Source organism: Plecotus auritus (assembly GCF_963455305.1).
Source record: "Plecotus auritus genome assembly, chromosome: 14".
NCBI classification, from domain to species: domain Eukaryota; kingdom Metazoa; phylum Chordata; class Mammalia; order Chiroptera; family Vespertilionidae; genus Plecotus; species Plecotus auritus.
This window is the reverse complement of record NC_137780.1, coordinates 4,816,035-4,836,397: the sequence shown is the minus strand read 5'-3', so window position 1 is coordinate 4,836,397 and position 20,363 is coordinate 4,816,035. Positions and strand designations below refer to the sequence as shown.

At 54.8% G+C, this 20,363-nt stretch overlaps 1 protein-coding gene across 2 annotated transcripts in view; it reads left to right on the top strand.

The window, feature by feature from the left end:
• The window catches only part of PCNX2 (pecanex 2), a 69,413-nt gene continuing 49,050 nt past the window's right edge, over window positions 1-20,363 (top strand). Inside the window, exons 1-9 of one of the 2 annotated variants that reach the window (XR_013959600.1) lie at window positions 1-285; window positions 7,891-8,096; window positions 8,757-8,877; window positions 10,545-10,581; window positions 11,666-12,955; window positions 13,824-13,959; window positions 14,111-14,256; window positions 16,783-16,876; window positions 19,675-19,807. Coding sequence is in view for 1 of the 2 variants with exons in the window: in XM_080650941.1 (XP_080507067.1) it covers window positions 133-285; window positions 7,891-8,096; window positions 8,757-8,877; window positions 10,545-10,581; window positions 11,666-12,955; window positions 13,824-13,959; window positions 14,111-14,256; window positions 16,783-16,876; window positions 19,675-19,807 (2,316 nt within the window). In the remaining variant the exon portion in view is untranslated. The remainder of the gene's footprint in view (window positions 286-7,890; window positions 8,097-8,756; window positions 8,878-10,544; window positions 10,582-11,665; window positions 12,956-13,823; window positions 13,960-14,110; window positions 14,257-16,782; window positions 16,877-19,674; window positions 19,808-20,363) is intronic. The other variant, XM_080650941.1, reaches the window with a different exon arrangement.

Below are 20,363 nucleotides of genomic sequence, written 5' to 3'. Positions count from 1 at the left end.
GGTGGGGCGCGGGGAGGCGGAGGGGGCTGCGGAGAAGGCGGGGGTGCGGCCCGGTGGCCCTGGTGTTAGAGCTGAGCGCGCCCTGGGCCTGGGAGCCGCAGGCAGCGGGTCCCCCACCCCCGGGCAGCAGGCATGGGGTCCCAGGTGCTGCAGCTGCTCCGCCAGGGCGTGTGGGCCGCGCTCACTGGGGGCTGGTACCACGACCCGGAGCACAGCAAGTTCACCAACAGCTGCCACCTGTACCTGTGGCTGTTCCTGCTGCTGCTGCCCCTGGCCCTGCACCTGGTGAGTGGGGCGGCCTAAGGCCGGGGAGACATGCTGGAGGGGGGACGGGATGGAGGAGAGACTGGGTGGAGGGGAGATGAGTTGGAGGGGAGACAGGATGGAGGGGGGACAGGGTGGAGGAGAGACAGGGTGGAGGAGAGATGAGTTGGAGGGGAGACAGGATGGAGTGGGGACAGGGTGGAGGAGAGACAGGGTGGAGGAGAGACTGGGTGGAGGGAAGATGAGTTGGAGGGGAGACAGGATGGAGGGGGGACAGGGTGGAGGAGAGACAGGGTGGAGGAGAGACAGGGTGGAGGGAAGACAGGATGAGGGAACAAGATACCCAAGCCAGTGAGTCTGCCTCCTGATGGACAGGGCTGGTCCTGATTCTCAGGAGGTGGGATGGGGAAGGTCCTCAGGAATCTGGGAGGGAAAAGGGGCGGGGGGACCCCTGGCAGAAAAAGAGGTGGAAAGGACTTTGGGTGCACGGGAGTCATGCCGGATGGATGCTGGTTGTTAGGATGAGTCAGCCACTGCTGGGTGCTGGGGGTGGGGGGACCTGTGCTGTAGGTGGTCAGTCCCAGGCTCTCGGCGGGTTAGCGTGGGGCCGTGTTGGATGTAAATACTTTGCACGGTAGCCCGAAGGCAGAATGAAATGTTCAGACCTACTGAGTCGTTGACTTTCTCCCACGGGCCTCCCTGCCCGTTTTGCTTTGAGAAGGCAGGTTCAGTTATGAGCTGCTCAGCTTGTCACACCGAGTGTGAGAAATCTGCGATGACGGGGACATCTGACGTTGTTTATGCTGAGCAAAGTGTTACAGCACATAGTGGGGCTTGACAGTTTAGTAGGGCTGCCACAACGGAGTGCCTGCCGAGGGACGACCTGGATGACCTTCTGAGGCAAACTGAACACACCTGCTTGAAACAGGGGTTAATCTGAAAAGCCCCACGTCTTAATTAACCTTTATGTGCCCAGAATCTAATTCTGATGTGTCTCTTGAAAGATTTTATTCCGAAAACATCATTTGACCATGATCTCCAACAGGAAAAAATTAAAAAAAAAATCGTCGATGAGTTTGCATGGCTGAGGGATTCCCAGTTCGACGTCCGTTCGAGGTTCTCACTGATGTGTTTATCCACAGGGTCGGGATTCTGGCTCGGAAGTCCAGCTGCTAGGTTAAATTGTGGGTGCACCTCCCACGGGTCCTGTGACCTTGGGGGTTACTTACCCTGTCTGATTTTTTCAGTTTCTTGTCTGTAAAACGAGAAAAATAATACTACCAGATGTGCCATGTTATTTGGGGGCTTAAATGAGATACCACTCGAAATGCCATCTATCTGTCTGGCTTGACCTGGAATTGCACGCAGACCTGGTTTAAATTTTCTGTTTTGCGACTTACGAGCTGTTTGACCTGCTAACTGGCCTATCTGGGTCCACACTCTTTTTGCTGTTGTTGTTAATCCTCACCTGAGGATATTCCTCCGTTGATTTTTAGGGAGAGTGGAGAAAGAGAGAGGGAAAGACAGAGAGAAACATCGATGTGAGAGAAACACATCGATTGGTTGCCTCCTGCGTGTGAGCCCTGACCAGGGCCCGGGCCGGGGAGGAGCCTGCAAGCGAGGTACGTGCCCTTGACCGGAATCAAACGTTGGCCCATCTGCTCTATCCACTGAGCCAAACCGGTGAGGGCTGTTAACATCTTTTTCGGTTTGTCCAATTGACAAGAACATGGGCCAGAAAGGATACCTGCTGCTTGCTGACAGCGGGGGGCTTACTCAGAGTCCTGTGATTTGAGGGGCCTGGAACCTTTCTGGGTGTTGCACAATGTTAGATTGAATGTGCTTGCTCCAGGCAGTCCACTGTAGGGAGAATTAGCTTTTAACTGTTATGGGGGCTTGGACTATGTACGCTCAAATTGTATTAGTACTTAGCTCTACGCCCTAGAGTTGACTTAGCTTTGGTGGATACTGTGGAAAGTTATTTATTCGTGTTCGTAAACTCTATGTGTATGGGAAATGCTCACAAACACACACCCCAGATCGCTTCGGCAGCACCTATCCTGAAATTGGAACGATACAGAGAAGATTAGCATGGCCCCTGCGCAAGGATGACAGGCAAATTCGTGAAGCGTTCCATATTTAAAAAAAAAAAAAAATACCCCCCCCCCCAAGAGTAAGGCAATTTGGATCCCTTGGGAAGATCGTCACTTCGATTTTATTACCAACCTCGTGTTCCTTTGCACAGACTGAACGATGCATTTGTCATCAGAGACAGTTAAGCTTTGATTTATTACATGTGTGTGTTCTGCACTTAACCCGTTTGAGACGACTGAGGTCCCTGTGGAGCTTAAAGGCAGGAACACCTGGCCGTGACACTGACCCCGAGTGAGCTCTGATGGCGCCTGGCTGGTGCTAACACATTGTGTGACCTTGTGTGAGTCACTTCACTCCTTCAGTTTTGTTTAAAAAAAATACATTTTTATTGACTTCAGAGAGGAAGGGAGAGGAAGGAGAGAGAAATAGAAACATCAATGATGAGAGAGAATCATTGATCAGCCGCCTCTTGCATGCCCCCTCCTGGGGATGGAGCCCACAACCCGGGCATGTGCCCTGACTGGGAATCGAACCGTGGCCTCCTGGTTCCTAGGTGGACGATCAACCCCTGAGCCACACCGTCGGGCACTTCTTCAATTTTATCCCTTCTGAAATGGGAATAATGGGTTTCACTTAATAGGTTTAGCAGCTGCGGCCCACGGAGAGTTCTTGGCCACGGCCCTCTAGAGAACGATGGGAAAATTGAGAATGTTAGCCGAGGTCCTGGGGTTCCCCACCGACTGGTGCTGCCCGAGCTGGTCCACACGAGGACACGTGAACCCCCAAAACAGGGGAGGCACACAGCGTGGAACCTGGTTATCCCCGTGGAGGAAGCGCTGGGCCGTGGAAAAAACGGGGCGGAACCTTCCCATTCTCCAAGCCCCCGTGCAGGGCACATCCTGTGTGATTTCTACACCAAGCCTGTCTTTTTTTGGGGGGGGAGGGGAGGGGCGGCTGTAGCTATGTTTCCTTTCCTTTCCGCCAGACTTGCTGTTTCCACTTGTCCTTTTTGGTTCAGCCTTAGAGACGCTTTGTCAGCAGCCACTTCGCTTCTAATTATAAGGAAGGGGGAGAACCTGTCGCTGCTGACGCGTAGCACCAGCCACAGAGTGAGCGCTCTATGCATAGCAGCCATTACTGTGATATTCTAGCCCCGTGCTCGGCAAACCGCGGCTCTTTGGCCCCTTGAGTGTGGCTCTTCCACAAAATACCACGGCCTGGGCGAGTCTATGTTGAAGAAGTGGCGTTAGAAGAAGTTTAAGTTTAAAAAAATTGGCTCTCAAAAGAAATGTCAATCGTTGTCCTGTTGATATTTGGCTCTGATGAGTTTGCCGACCACTGAGCTAGCCACTCCCCATTTGGGTCCATAACTAGTTTTTCTTAGGTTTTGTATTTCTTTTTTTTTTAAAAAAAATATATTTTTATTGACTTCAGAGAGGAAGGGAGAGAGACATCAATGATGAGAGAGAATCATTGATTGCCTCCTGCACGCCCCCTACTGGGGATTGAGCCCACAACCCGGGCATGTGCCCTTGATTGGAATCGAACCTGGGACCTTTCAGTCCCAAGGCCGACCCTTTATCCACTAAGCCAAACGGGCTAGGGCTTCCTTCTTTCCTTCCTTCCTTCCTTCCTTCCTTCCTTCCTTCCTTCCTTCCTTCCTTCCTTCCTTTCTTCCTTCTTTCCTTCCTTCCTCCCTTCCTTCCTTCCTTCCTTTTTAAATATTTGTATTGATGTCAGAGAGGAAGGGAGAGGGAGGGAGAGACAGAACCTTCAATGATGAGAGAGAATCACTGATCAGCTGCCTCTTGCACGACCCTCCACTGGGGATGGAGCCCGCAACCCGGGCATGTGCCCTGACCGGGAATTGAACCATCACCTCGTTCATAGGTAGATGCTCAACCGCTGAGCCACGCTGGTTGGGCTAGGTCAGTGGTCGGCAAACTGCGGCTCGCGAGCCACATGTGGCTCTTTGGACCCTTGAGTTTTTAGCAAAGGCCAGCTTAGGAGTACCCTAATTAAGTTAATAACAATGTACCTACCTATACAGTTTAAGTTTAAAAAATGTGGCTCTCAAAAGAAATTTCAGTCGTTGTACTGTTGGTATTTGGCTCCGTTGACTAATGAGTTTGCCGACCACTGGGCTAGGTTTTGTATATTTTGGCCACCCCCTCCTTCCGCTCCCCCTTCTAACAAGCAAGATGCCTTTGCGTGAAGTATGGTGAAGATGGACAGGTGGCCTTCCCCCAAAGGCACTCTTCCTGGCTCGGACTTGGGGACTGGACGTCAGCCCCCACTTAACCCCATCGCCTGGAGGCCTCTGAGCGGGGGCAGCTGGGCCGGCCCCCAGGGGTGTGGTTCCTTCGCTTACTGCTGGGCAGGGCGCTGGTCCTCAAAGGGCACCTCTCATCCTGGTCAGCCCTAGCGTTTGTACTCATCTTCTTCCTAAGAAAGGCCTTTGCGCCCTCGCCGGTGTGGCTCAAGGGATAGAGTGACAGCCTGCGGACTGAAGGGTCCCAGGTTCGATTCCCGGTCAAAGGCACATGCCCGGGTGGCAGGCCTGATCCCCAGTGTGGGGCGTGCAGGAGGCAGCCGGTCCATGATTCTCTCTCATCGTGGATGTTTCTATCTCTCCCTCTCCCTTCCTCTCTGACATCAATAAAAAAAATATATCCTATCTAATAAAGAGGGAATATGCTAATTGACCATCACTCCATCACAAAGATGGCTGCACCCACAGCTGAGGCCAAGTTCCCATAAGGAGCCTTAACAAGCAATCAGCAGGGACCTGAGGCTATGCTCTTCCCCTCCCCCGTGGGGCTTGACAGGGGACCTCAGGCTGGCAGGGCTTGACAGGGGATCTCAGGCCGCCTTCCACACCCGGCAGGGCTTGATAGGGGACCTCAAGGTGCGCTTCCCGTCCTGGTGCTGGGCTAGGGGACCTCAGGCTGCTACCCCCGCCCCAGCACCAGGCCGGGGGACCTCAGGCCATACCCCCCACCTGGCAGGGCTTGACAGGGGACTTCAGGCCGCACCCCCCGCCCCAGCACTGAGCCAGGGGACCTGAGGCTGTGCCCCCCTGCCTGGTGGGGCTTGACAGGGGACCTCAAGGTGCACCCCCAGTGCTGGGTCGAGGGAACTCAGGCTGTGCCCCCTGCCCAGGGGGGACCTGAGGCTGCAACCCCCTGCCGATGGGGCTTGACAGGGGACCTGAGGCTGTTCCCCCCTCCCGGTGCCAGGCCGGGGGACCTGAGGCTGCGCGCCCCCCCCCCCACCTGGCAGGCCTTGACGGGGGACCTCAGGCCATGCCCCCCACCCAGTGGGGCTTGACAGGGGATCTCAGGCCATGTCCCACACCTGGTGGAGCTTGACGGGGGACCTCAAGGCACGCCCCCCCACCTCGGTCTTGGCTGGGTGACCTCAGGCCATGCCCCCTGTCCTGGCGCCGGGCCAGGGGACCTGAGGCTACGTTCCCTGCCTGGCGGGGCTTGACAAGGGTGGGAATGGCCAGGTCTGGATCTATCCCAGTGAGGGGGGGTGGGGGCCGGCCAGGTCTGGGTCTCACAAGATTTTGAGGCGCATGTGGGTGGGCAGGGACTTGACTCTGGGTCCCATGGTGTGCCCCAGACTCTGACAGGAGGAAGGTTTTCATATACATTTTACTAATTTGCTTTCATCTCTGACACTTCTATTATAGAGAAAGGGCAAATAGCAATATTAAATTGTTCCCTCTAATTAATCCCCTTTTAATGTGCACGAATTTCGTGCACCGGGCCACTAGTATTTAAATAAAAAAGAGAGAGAGAGAGAGAGAAAGGCCTTTTCTGCCATCCAAGGATGTGGTTCGTACTCTCCTTCCCTGAACTCACGTTCTGGTCCTCCCGTCTCCGGGGACCTCCTTTATTCTCACCTTGAGATGCAGTATCTGTCCGCTGCAGTTTCTCCGTCATTCCCTTGACTGTCTGAACTTCCTGCCTCCTGCCCTCCCCTGCCTGAAACAGTGGGGTTTGCGGGAAAAGGCTGCGGCAGGCAGGCGATGCTGAAAGGCACTGCTCCCTGGCCCGGCCTCCCTGGCCATGCAGACCCGGGCCTCCCATCGTCCTTTTCTTTGTCAATTTGAAGTCAGATACTCCTTTCTGGTCCCCCGAGGAAGTGGTTTATTCTCACTGGGGCACCAGGCTATTTATAGCCAGTCCTCGGGGAGCCAATATTGATCTCTCCAGGCTGCTCAAGAGATGGAGAGTCATACCATAAGTTATTAATAAGCCTGAAGTGGTATAAAGTGGTGCAGTCATGTGGAAAACAGTATGGCGGGTCCTCATAAAATTAAACAGGCCCTGCCGGTGTGGCTCAGTGGTTGAGCACCGACCTATGAACCAGGAGGTCACGGTTCGATTCCCGGCCGGGGTACACGCCCGGGTTGCGGGCTCCATCCCCAGTGTGGGGCGCACAGAGGGCAGCCGATCCGTGATTCTCTCTCATCATGGATGTTTCTATCTCTCTCTCTTTCCCTCTCCCTTCCTCTCTGAAATCAATAAAAATATATATTTTTTAAAATATATTTTATTGATTTTTTTTATAGAGAGGAAGGGAGAGGGAGAGAGAGTTAGAAACATCGGTGAGAAAGAAACATCAATCAGCTGCCTCCTGCACACCCCACACTGGGGATGTGCCCGCAACCAAGGTACGTGCCCTTGACCGGAATCGAACCTGGGACCCTTCAGTCCGCAGGCCGACGCTCTATCCACTGAGCCAAACCGGTTAGGGCTAAAAATATATATTTTAAAAATTAAACAGAATTACCATAGGACTCAGTAATTTCACATCAGATTATATATATATATAAAATTGAAAGCAGGGTCTAGTGGAATCAACTCAAATGTCTATTGACCGATGAATGGCTAAGCAAAATGTGGTACACACACACAGTGCAACATTGTTCAGTCTTTTTTTTAACATTAAACATTTTTATTGATTTCAATGCAGCATGGACTGTCAGAACCTGAGGGACAAGAAAGACTTTTAAAAAAGACGAAAGGGTAGCAGGTCTTTCTCCTCAGGGATGGCAGATGGAAAAGTGATAAGAATGATCATTTGAAATCTTGTCCCGCCCTGACCGGTTTGGCTCAGTGGATAGAGCGTCGGCCTGCGGACTCAAGGGTCCCGGGTTCGATTCCAGTGAAGGGCATGTACCTTGGTTGTGGGCACATACCCAGTGGGGAGTGTGCAGGAGGCAGCTGATCGATGTTTCTCTCTCATCGATGTTTCTAACTCTCTCTCCCTCTCCCCTCCTCTCTGTAAAATATCAATAAAATATATTTTTTTTAAAAAAAGAGGCAGCCAATCAATGATTCTCTCTCATCATTACTGTTTCTATCTGTCTCTTCCTCTCTGAATTCAATAAAAAAATACATTAAAAAAAAAAAAGAAATCTTGTCCCATGTATGCTCCATACGTGGTCCAAAAACGCGTTCAGCTTTAAGAGAAAGGTAGCCCTTTAAGCAAGTGACTTCCTCCTTTCTTCTCTCTTAGGCTCTTCCTCCCAGCGCCGTCACTGTATTTCTTTACTGCAGTTCAGTGACTCTGTTCTTCGCAATCATCAAACTGGTCAGCTATCGCCTCCACCTCATGTTCGATAAAGGAGAAGCGATTCAGCAGCGGCCCTCCAGCAAGAAAGAGAAGCCCAGCAAACACAGAGAGACCAACAGCGAACACACACCAAGCCACAAAACCCTGAGGTAGCGCGGCCGACTCGTGCATCGGCTCATCATTGATCAGGGGTCCTCAAACTACGGCCGCGGGCCACATGCGGCCCGCCGAGGACATGGATCCGGCCCGCCGGGTGCCGCTGCCTGTCCTGCTTAGCAGCCGACGCGTCCCGGGCCCGCAGTGCGCATAGGAATTTGTTCATCGTTTTTTTTTTAAACTATAGTCCGGCCCTCCAACGGTCTGAGGGACAGTGAACTGGCCCCCTGTTTAAAAAGTTTGAGGACCCCTGATTTAAATGTTTTCATTTGGATTAAAATGTTTATTGATTTCAGAGAGGAAGGGAGAGGGAGAGAGAGCTAGAAACATCCATGATGAGAGAGAGTCATGGATCGGCTGCCTCCTGCACGCCCCACACTGGGGATCGAGCTCACAACCCGGGCCTGTGCCCTGACCGGGAATCAAACCGTGACCTCCTGGTTCACAGGTCGACGCTCACCCACTGAGCCACGCCGGCCGGGCACATGTCTTATTTTAAAGTCATGTCTATTGCTCTGTCTTAAAAACTTACTTTGCATACAATGGTTCTGACGCAATGGAGTCTCGGGGAAAATTGTCCGGGGACCAGTACCGAAGGTGTCCTGGTTCTGATGGCTGATTTCACTGCTCTTGTGTTTCTCCTGTTGGATTAGCAATAACCCGCTGACTGGCAATGGCAAGAAGGGAGAGGCTGATCAGAACGGCCGCACGCCCCCCCTGCACTGCGGCTCCCAAGGGCGGAACTCCAGCTCCCACCCCTCCTCCGGGCTGCCGGTGAGTGTGGCTTCCCGCGTCCCTTCCTGGGTGCCGGGGTGCGGAGCCCACCGGGACGGGGCGTGTGCACTGTGATCGAGTTTGCATGCACCTCGCTGTAAATCCTGGCCCTTGTGCTTGTGGAACAGCACGTCTCGGAGCGAGGAGGTGGCCTGGGGCCGGGCTTGGACCAAAGGAGACACACCCGGTCGTGTGGTGGAAATGCCCACCTGCCCGGCCGGCCACTCTGGCCGGAAGAACCCATTGCAGACCTTCACTCCCTTCTCCTGGAGTCAGCTCCGCCTCTCCTCCTTTTTTTTTTTTTTTAAATATATATATATTTTATTGATATTTTTCAGAGAGGAAGAGAGAGGGATAGAGAGTTAGAAACATCGATGAGAGAGAAACATCGATCAGCTGCCTCCTGCACACCTCCCACTGGGGATGTGCCCGCAACCAAGGTACATGCCCTTGACCGGAATCGAACCCGGGACCCTTCAGTCTGCAGGCCGACGCTCTATCCACTGAGCCAAACCGGTTTTGGCTTTTTTTTTTTTTTTTTTTTTTAAATATTTTTATTGATTTCAGGGAGGAAGGGAGAGGGAGAGAGAGATAGAAACATCAATGAGGAGAGAGAATCATTGACTGGCTGCCTCCTGCACGCCCCCTACTGGGGATCGAACCCGTAACCCAGGCATGTGCCCTTGACTGGAATCGAACCTGGGACCCTTCAGTCCACAGGCCGACGCTCTATCCACTGAGCCAAAGCAGCTAGGGCTCTGCCTCTCCATCTTAATCCACCCCTGTCTGTTAGAAGGTCAATAAACCACCCTTTTTAAAAAAGTATGTTTTTATTGATTTCCAAGAGGAAGGGAGAGAGAAAGAGAGATAAACATCAATGATGAGAGAGGATCATTGATTGGCCGCCCCCTGCATGCCCCTTACTTGGGATCGAGCCTGCAACCCGGTCATGTGTCCCAACCGGGAATTGAACCGTGACCTCCTGGTTCATAGGTCGATGCTCAACCACTGAGCCACACTGGCCGGGCATAAATCACCCCTTTTCTAGATTAATTTTATTGGGCTGTAGTCACTATAGTATAAAGTAGAATATTATGTCTTCTCCGTATGCTACATTCTTTTTTTTTTTTTTAAAGAAAACTCGAATTTTTAAAGTTATTTTTATTTTTTTATTTTTATTGATTTCAGAGAGGTAGGGAGAGGAAGAGAGAGAAACATCAATGATGAGAGAGAATCATGATTGGCTGCCTCCTGCACGCCCCACACTGGGGATCAAGCCCACAACTCGGGCATGTGCCCTGACCGGGAATTGAACCAGGGACCCTTCAGTCCTCAAGCAGACGCTCTATCCACTGAGCCACACCGGCTAGGGCCTATGCTACATTCCTGCACGCACCTCCTCCCTGCTGGTTTACAGCCCAGGATGACTGAAGGGCCGTTCCTAGGAGAACTCCCTTTTATCATAGATGGCAGTGGTCTTAGGTGGATGTCTCCATGCCGATGATTTTGCATTTTTTTCTGCTGCCCATCTTATTGGAAGCGTAAGCAGCATGGCGACGGGATCGTCTCTTCCCCACACATCACTTAGAAGGGCAGTGGCTGCTGACTGCCGGGAAGTGGGCAGTGAGCTGAGTCACGTATTGATTTTCCTTCTCTCATTTATTTAGGAGTTGCCTGCACAGGAAACAGCGGAAGACCTCAAAGGTAGAGTGTCTGTGGTCATCATTTAATATTTCATCCCAGCACGACCCTCCGCGAAGTGAAAAATAATGTCGTGAAAGAGAATCTCAGTGAAGTCGTTGAAAATGCGAGCTATGCCTAAGACTGCATAGCTATAGTTTTACTTCATTTCTTTTACTCTTCATTTAAGAAAACATATTTTATTGTTTTTTTTACAGAGAGGAAGGGAGAGGGAGAGAGAGTTAGAAACATCGATGAGAGAGAAACATCCATCAGCTGCCTCCTGCACACCCACTACTGGGGATGTGCCCGCAACCAAGGTACATGCCCTTGACCGGAATCGGACCTGGGACCCGTCAGTCCGCAGGCCGACGCTCTATCCACTGAGCCAAACCGGTCAGGGCTTACTCTTCATTTTAATGATTTCTCATCAGAATGTGTATATCACGCCTACATTCAAAGTGTGACATTGTATCGGTCATATTTCACTGCCCTTTCTCCAGTTCCGTCCTCGTTCCATATGGCGCATCATGGCAGGCATAAAATGGAATAAGTGTATCATCAACATACAGACTTGAAATTGGCTCAACCGCCGAGCCATGGTGGCCGGGCCCAAACAGGTAGTTTAAACTGTCCCAGCCAGGCCCCCAAGGCCACAAACCAGCAGAAGCTAAACAAAGTCTGAATTATTTTTTTCGATATAGAGATTTCAAGAACACTTTCACAGCGAAGGTGATATATATTTTTTTAAAATATATTTTATTGATTTTTTTACAGAGAGGAAGGGAGAGGGAGAGAGAGTTAGAAACATCGATGAGAGAGAAACATCGATCAGCTGCCTCCTGCACACCCCCTACTGGGGATGTGCCCACAACCAAGGTACATGCCCTTGCTTGACCAGAATCGAACCTGGGACCCTTGAGTCCACAGGCCGACGCTCTATCCACTGAGCCAAACCAGTCAGGGCATGAAGGTGATATTTCTCAAATAAGCATCCATTCGCTTGGGCGCTGGTGCTGTTGTTAGCTTTGTTATTCTTAGGTCTTGGCCTGGGCCATTCTCCATGCATTTCCAGTGCTAATAAAGTTGCTGTTGTTGTTGATGGCAGGTGTCATTCTGGCAGAAGACCATCCTGTGGCCCCGGTGGCACCCATCCCACCTGGCGTCAAAACGGACAGCTCCCCTCCTTCTAAAGCCTCCGTGCCGGGAGCCGTGACTCTGCCGGCCGTCCCGGCGAAGCCAGGCGTGGCAGGAAAGGATGACAGAAGGAGGGGCGGAGGGGGCAGGGGGCAGCCCCCTCTCCGCCACCGGTCGGAGGGAGGCCTGGAGGAGAAGGGCCCCCCGAGGAAGCGGCCACACCTGTCTGCATCTCACTCGGACCTGATGGAGACGGGCGTTTCTTTCCAGCCGTGGGGGAGCGAGAATTCAGTCCGGACCCCGGAGCCCGGGAATGATGTCCAGGGCCCCGCCAGGGAGCAGCTGCCGAGCCGGTCACCCCAGGAGAGCCTGAGCCGCAGCTGGCCGCAGTGTCACACCGACATCCCCCACCCCGGGCACCCGCCGGAGGACGCTTCCCGGCAGGCAGACCCCTCCCGGCACGCGGACGCGCCCTTGAACCTGCAAGGGGACGTCTCCGAGGACGAGGTGGCCGTGACTCTGATGGACACCTCTCAGCCCGGAGACCCGCTGAGTCTGCACGAGCCCATTAAGATCGTCATCACCATGAGCAGCGCCCAGGGCTCCGTGACAGACCTGGAGAGCTCGCTCCACCCGCAGGTGGTCGGTCCCGAGAGGACCGGTCTGCAGTCCGGAGCCCAGCCGGCCACCCCGGCGGGGGCCAGCCCCCCAAACGTGGAGCAGAGAATCCCCGTCATCACCCTCGAGCTGCCCGAGGATGGGGGAGGAGCCGTCGTGTGTCCCGAAGGCGGGGACCAGAGGGCGCCCGAGAGATGGGTGGTGGAGGCCCCCCAGCGCACTGGCTGTGAGTCTGGGGACCAGGGAAACGCCACCAAGGCCCTCAGTCCTTCCCCGGGACACCCCTGTGACTCGGCGCCCTCGCTCCCACCCGCCGTGGCCCCCGAGGGTGCGCGGGGAAGGGCCAGCCTCGACCCATCCTCGTGTAAGAGCGGCCAGGAGAAGCGCCACGCCCGGGTGCTCAGCGTGGACAGCGGCACCGAGGTCTTCCTGAGCAGAAGCCCGGCGGAAGTGAGTCACGAGAAGGAGCGAGCCATGCCCACGTCCAAATCCGACCTCGAGGCGAAGGAAGGACAAACTCCCAACGAATCCAACTTCCTGGAGTTTGTCTCCCTGTTGGAGTCCATCAGCACCGCCAAGGTGGGGTCGCCGGGCCGGAGGCGTGGCCCTGCCGAGCCGGGCAAGGACGGCGGGCTCCCTGGAGGTGAGTCACCCCGGGCCGCCCCAGCGATCCGGGGAGGGCGGGGTCTCTCCGTGTTGTCTGCCTCTGTGATTTGGTTTCTGCACGTGGTGGGACCACCACCGGGCACTTTTACTTGCTGAAGGTGCCAGCCCTGGGCGGCGGCTTCTAACCGGTACCTGCCTCATGAAGGGACCAAGTCTCCATTAGCTTGAAAGCTTCGATTTGGAGAATGAGGGAGGAGGAGAGATGGATCCGTTTTTTAAAGGGGAAATGGGACCTCGCTCCAGAATGGCCAGGCTGGTTTGTGTGATGAGTTGCGTGCAATGCTGTCCACTTGTGTCTAACGGACCTGAGTGGGTGATGCTCAGCCGGGGAAGCCAGGGTCCCCGGAGCGATGTCAAGGGCGTCCCTGCATCCGCACGGGAAGTCGATGTGCTTGGCGATGTCTAATGCCTCCAACACATACGCACTGCTGTTCTCCAATATGTTTAGGTATTTACCTAGTCAACCAAAAATGTATTCTTTTATATATTTTTTATTGATTTTTTACAGAGAGGAAGGGAGAGGGAGAGAGGGTTAGAAACATCAATGAGAGAGAAACATCGATCAGCTGCCTCCTGCACACCTCCTACTGGGGATGTGCCCGCAACCAAGGTACATGCCCTTGACCGGAATCGAACCCGGGACCCTTCCGTCCGCAGGCCGACGCTCTATCCACTGAGCCAAGCCAGCCAGAGCCCCAGAATGTATTTAAATGCGCTCTGAATTCACAGGAGCCGTTCAGATGGTCTCTCTACCCTCATTTCGGTTTGGGTAACTCCTTTCCAAATGCCTTCGCGTTAGTTTCTCGGTTCCACCTCACCTGAACACATAAAGCGATGCTTTGCAGACACCTGCTCCCCGGAGAGGAAGAACGAAATCCTGGAACGTGGACGCAGCGCCAAGCACGGGAAACCCGACGTGCCAAGTCAAGAGCACGCTAGCCCCAGCCCCGCGTGCACGGAGCCTGCCAAGGTCACGGCCCTGTAAGGATAGCGGGCTTGCCTGGCTTCGCCCTGGGGCCCCGGGGGCGGGGGGGGGGCAGCCTCGCTCCCTGGCTGCGCCTCCTACGGCTTTGCTGAGGAGGAGGCGGCGCCCCGTTTCCTTCCAGTGTTTGAACCTTGCGTGTGTGTTTAGTTTCCAGGGCAACAGACAGAGACAGATCATCTACAGGGTCACGTCCCAGCAAGACAGCTCTGTCTTGCAAGTCATCAGCGGGCCCGAAACGTCCGCGCAGGAGGAGATCTCCCTGGACGCCATGCACGTCTTCATCGACGGACACGGTGAGCCTTTGGAGCGGAGCGTGTCCCCCATGAGGAGGGAGGGGCCGGCGGGCAGCTTCTGTGGGATCCCACGTGGTCCCTTGGCCTGCGCCCTCGGCTCGGGAACAGGGAAACGTCGTCCTACACGGTGGTTCCCACAGAAGGTTCTTAGAGCAGGGCACACGCTCTTCCCGCCCCAGGGCCTCTGCACTCGCCGTGTCCCCGCGCCCACAGTGCGCTGTTCGCCCTTCAGATCTCACGTCCACAGAGAGTTCCCCAGGCAAACCCTTCCTGAACGCCCCAGACCTGGTCGGGTCCTGCTTCGTGTTCCCCGAACACCCTCTTCTCATCTTCCGTGGATCCTCTTACAGCTTGTAATTCTTTATCGACTGACATGTCCCCCCTCACAGTGCTAAACTCCAGGAAGGCAATGGCCAGGACCTAGTCCATTCATTTTGGGTATATGTTGAAAATATGACCTTGGTATATTTTGGTGCCTTGTTATAAAGAGGATTTAACATGGGGGGAAGAAAAGGAAGGAAGGAAGGAAGGAAGAGGAAGAGAGGGAAGGAGGAAGGAAGGAAAGAGAGGAAGAGAGGGAGGGAGGAAGGAAGGAAGAGGGAGGGAGGGAGGAAGGAAGGGAGGGAGGGAGGGAGGAAGGGAAGATGGAAGGAAGGAAAGATGGAAGGAAGGGAGGGAGGGAAGATGGAAGGGAGGGAGGAAGGAAAGATGGAAGGGAGGGAGGAAGGGAAGATGGAAGGAAGGAAGGAAAGATGGAAGGAAGGGAGGGAGATAGGGAGGGAGGGAGGGAGGGAAGATGGAAGGGAGGGAGGGAGGGGGGAAGGGAAGATGGAAGGGAGGGAGGAAGGGAGGGAGGGAAGATGGAAGGGAGGGAGGAAGGGAGGGAAGACGGAAGGAAGGGAGGGAGGAAGGGAAGATGGAAGGGAGGGAGGGAGGAAGGGAAGATGGAAGGGAGGGAGGGAGGAAGGGAAGGTGGAAGGAAAGGAGGGAGGGAGGAAGGGAAGATGGAAGGAAAGGAGGGAGGGAGGAAGGGAAGATGGAAGGGAGGGAGGGAGGAAGGGAGGGAGGGAGGGAGTAAGGGAAGATGGAAGGGAGGGAGGGAGGAAGTGAGGGAGGGAGGGAGGGGGGGAAGATGGAAGGGAGGGAGGGAGGAAGGGAAGATGGAAGGAAGGGAGGGAGGAAGGGAGGGAGGGAGGGAGTAAGGGAAGATGGAAGGGAGGGAGGGAGGGAGGATCACTGGGTGACCAGTTCAAAGTTCTGCAGCTCCAATTTTTTCAAGGATGGGCCCTGCCTTAGGTCTCCTATAGATCGATTAATGCTTGTAATTTACTCTCATAAGGATGCTGGTTTGAATAATAGATAACCCGGCCGGCCTGGCTCAGTGGTTGAGCGTCGACCTATGAACCAGGAGGTCACGGTTTGATTCCCGGTCTCTCCCTCCCTCTCCCTTCCTCTCTGGAAAAAAAATAAATAAAAACCATCATCATCATCATCCTAACTACCTATCTCTAAGCAGCGGTTTACAATTTGAGGTGCATGGCCTCTGAGAAGGGCCCGGGACTGGCACAATGCGAGGCAAACAACACAGGCGTCGGCACTGGCGTCACGGCCCCGAGGGCGGCGGCTGTCACGGCTAACGCTCCTCTTGGGGGGAGGACCCCTCACGTCGCGGTCCAGGGCTCCCGACAAAGTGAATCATATTCCCGCGTCACCGGGACAAGGACCCTGAAACCTCTCCTGGGGAGAGACCCTTTACAAAGCGAGCTGGTTTGCACACCCCAAACCCCGACCCTCTTTAGCGGACTCGGTGAACGGCACATGAATTCCGCCTCCTGCTTCTTGGCACCAGGCAGTCGGTGGCCCCGCGCAGCTGCGAACACAAAGGTAGGGATGTCCCAGGTGGCCCGCCGGTCAAAACCACGCGCTCAATGAGGCTCTCTTGGCACATGATCCAAAAAAACACCGAGTTCCAGCGTGCACCGAACATGCACATGGAGAACATACAAAAAACACGCATGATGAGAATATATAAAAGTGAGTTAAGAGATGGTACAAATGAATCAAAAGCAAGTGATAAGGAACTGGAGTCGTTTGTCTAAGCATCGTTATCAGAGAAGTACCACGAGGTGGATTGACTTGCACTACACTCTATGGAGAAATGTAAGGAATGGACCTAGATTGCCAATTTAAAAAAAAAAAAAATGTGTTATTGATTTTAGAGAGAAAGGAGGGGAGAGGGAGAGAAACATTGATGTGAGAGAGCAACATCCATTTGGCTGCCTCCTGCACACCTCCTTCTGGGGACCGAGCCCACAACCCGGGCATGTGCCCTTGACCCTGAATTGAACCTGTGACCTTTCGGTGTAATAGGACGACGCTCCACGGCCTGAGCCACGCGGACCAGGGCGCAGTTTTCATTCAAGCAGTTCCAAACGCGTTTGCGCTAACTTGAAAACGGTGTAAGCTGAAACGGTCATATACAGATCACCGCGTAACATTCTTGGCCGAAATGTCGTGTTTTCACAGGAGAAATTAGATCCTGCTACTTAAAATCTGGAAATCAGAAAGATGGCCCGGCCCAGCACCAGCCATCAAGCCACGACGGTTTCTCTCCCGCCGGGTGAGTGCGCTCTGGGCTCAGGGCTGCAAGGGGTTGCGTGGCTGCTGCTGAGGCGAGGATGTGGATGTGCGTGTCCACTGGAAGGTGTCCACGTGTGGGTTTCGTGTGAAAGAAAAAGAAAATATGGCCGAAACCGGTTTGGCTCAGTGGATAGAGCGTCGGCCTGCAGACTGAAGGGTCCCAGGTTCGATTCCGGTCAAGGGCATGTACCTTGGTTGCGGGCACATCCCCAGTAGGAGGTGTGCAGGAGGCAGCCGATCCATGATTCTCTCTCATCATGGATGTTTCTCTCTCTCCCTCCCTCCCTCTTCCTTCCTCTCTGAAAGCAATGAAAAGTTACATTTAAAAAAAAAAAAAGATGACCATGAGCGGTTGGGGTGTCCCTGCCGCCCCAATGCCGTGCCCTCTCCCCTGCGTTTCGGTGGCTGTGCTCAGGGCCTCCCCCTGCCGTCCTCGCTCTGTTTCCTCACACCTTCCAGGTTCAGTTTCACCCTGGCAGGAGGCGTGAGGGGTGGGGTAGACTTGTGTCCTCTGAGTCACCTCCTCTGCCCACCCCGGGAAGACGCCCCGACCACACAGTGGGGTTCAGCTCTGGTGGTCAGCGCCCCGGCGGCCACTTGGTGGCGCCCAGACCCTGTGCTGGCGGCCCTGCCCGGCTCCCCCTCTGCCATTCCTTACGTGTCTCCAACGCACAGGTGAACGTTGCTGTCCTACGAAAGAAGAGCTGTTTGCAGACTTTCAAACAAGAATCCCTGTTAAAGGTCTAAATAACAGGCCGGAGTTTTCAAAAGGGGGCAGCTTTATTGAGATGCCCTACCAGGGGTCCTCAAACTACGGCCCGCGGGCCACAGGCGGCCCGCCAAGGACATGGATCCGGCCCGCCGGGTGCCGCTGCCTGTCCTGCTTAGCAGCCGACGCGTCCCGGGCCCGCAGTGCGCATAGGAATTTGTTCATAGTTTTTTTTTTTTTTAAACTATAGTCCGGCCCTCCAATGGTCTGAGGGACAGTGAACTGGCCTCCTGTTTAAAAAGTTTGAGGACCCCTGAACATGGTGTGCACTGGGGCTGGGACTCTCATTTCTGTGCTGCCCCCGGGTGGCCTGCTCCCACATCCGTCCAGGCCGCCCCCCCCCCCCCCCCCGCCCCCGAGAGCTTGAGACATAAGACAGAGTCAGCAGGGAAGCGAGGCCCTCCCTCCCTCCCTCCCTCCCTTCCTTCCTTCCTCTCTCCCTCCTTCCGGCTGGCAGGCTGTGCTTTCTGAGATCTGGCGAAGATGAAGCATTTCAGGTGATAATTTCCACATCACTGGGAACATAGAGAAGCAGAGGTGTTTTGATTATTTGCTACTTGGAGAAGCGTGGATGGGTGAGACCCTAGGAGTGCAGTGTGGTGGGCTGTTGTCAGCGTCAATGTGAGGCCCAGCTCGGCCGGCACAAAAGCACACCTTTCTGCCCGGCCGGTGTGGCTCAGTGGCTGAGCGTCCACCAATGAACCAGGAGGTCACGGTTCGATTCCCGGTCGGGGCTCATGCCCGTGTTGTGTGCTCCATCCCCTGCATGGGGCGTGCAGGAGGCAGCCCATCCATGATTCTCTCCTCGTTGATGTTTCTGTCTCTCTCTCTCTCTCTGAAATCAATAAAAAAATAAATATCTTTAAAAGTGCACACTTCTGGCCCAGACTGCATGGCAGCCGCTGACCCGTCTTGATTTCCTTTAGTGGCTGCGCTTCCTGCAGTCCCCACCGTGGATCCCCATTTCTGCTGTTGCTCCGAGCTCCGTCGAGTTCAAATCGATTGATCTCTGCTGTCACCCCGAACAGCCCGTCGGCGGCGATTAGCCAGGGAGCAGGCTGATCAGGGCCAGACGCGCCGGCATCGCGGGGGGCAGCTCGCGTGTGGCTCCTGCAGGCGGGACTCTTCCCACCCCCACTGCCCTGTCCAGGGGGGACGTGGCTCCTGAAACTTAGCGCGTCTGCGTCACGTATTCATTCATGTGGGTGGGAATCTTTGGCCTGAAATTAGTGCAATGGAGACTTGAGGCGATTATGCAGCTCACAGTCTAAAGCTAAAAAGGGGGAGAATGAGCAGCAAAGAGCCTGATACGAGGTACAAATGAAAGAAGAGAGAGAGCCGGCCGGCGTGGCTCAGGGGTTGAGCGTCGACCTAGGAACCTAGAGGTCAGGGTTCGATTCTGGTCAAGGGCACATGCCCAGGTTGCGGGCTCGATCCCCAGTGAGGGGTGTGCAAGAGGCAGCAGATCCATGATTCTCTCTCATCATTGATGCTTCTCTCTCTCTCTCTCTCTCCCCCCCTCTCCCTTCCTCTCTGAAATCAGTAAAAACATATTTAAAAAAACAGAGAACGTGAAGGCTGTCACCCTAGAGTCCCAGGGGTCCTCAAACTTTTTAAACAGGGGGTCAGTTCACTGTCCCTCAGACCGTTAGAGGGCCGGACTATAGTTTAAAAAAAAAACTATGAACAAATTCCTATGCGCACTGCGGGCCCGGGACGCGTCGGCTGCTAAGCAGGACAGGCAGCGGCACCCGGCGGGCCGGATAAATGTCCTCGGCGGGCCGCATGTGGCCCGCGGGCCGTAGTTTGAGGACGCCTGCCCTAGACGGTCCTGGGGGCTCACGCACCCCGACAGCCCAGGCGATTGTCCCGGAAGTGGCTCTGCACACACACTTCCATCCTCCCTGGCCTCACTGCCCGCGTTGGGGTCCCCAGCGCCCCGCGCTGTGTGTGACACACATGACTCCGTACAACAGAAGAGGGTAACCCAGCTTCTGTTTTGCCCCCAGAGATGCTCCGGTCAGCTCCTCCAGCACCAGCTCGGGGAGCCCAGACCCTTCCTCGGGGGACGCCGCGGTGAGCCCGCTCCAGCAGCAGCTGCTGCTGATGGTGGCGCAGAGGACCCAGCCGGTCACCCCCCGGGTACGTCTCCCCCCTCCTCCCCCCGCCGGGTACGTCCCCCCTCGCTGTGCGGGAGCCTCCTGGAGGCAGGCGTCTGAGCCCCGTTTCCACGGGAATCCCTGGCAGCGTCGGGCAGGTCTGGCCCGAGTGTGACGTCCCCGGGCTGGGGCTGTGTCACTATATCCGTCCAGGAGACCCCCACGCGGCGATGCAGCCACATTTTGGAAGCCGGCGAGGCAGAGGTCAGTTTTAAACACGTTAGGTTTAAAGAGGACAAGTCTCTAGTCTCCTGAGACATGGAGCAGTACGAGCATCTTATTTCTCCACGATAACGGATGAATGGTACTTAATGGCACACACATAGCCTCTGCCCGTGCCGTCACAGGCTGTTTAACGACGTCAGGTGTCGGAGGAGATACGTTTGGGTTTCTCCTTCTGCCTCGCTGTCCTCCCTGTCCCTCCACCTGCCGGTCCCTCGGGCTCACCGGGGTCCCCCCGCTTTCCCAGCTGGGCCCTGGGCCGCCGCGCGTGGGTTTGAATCTGCGTGACCATCGTGGTGTCTGCGGGATGTTCTCGT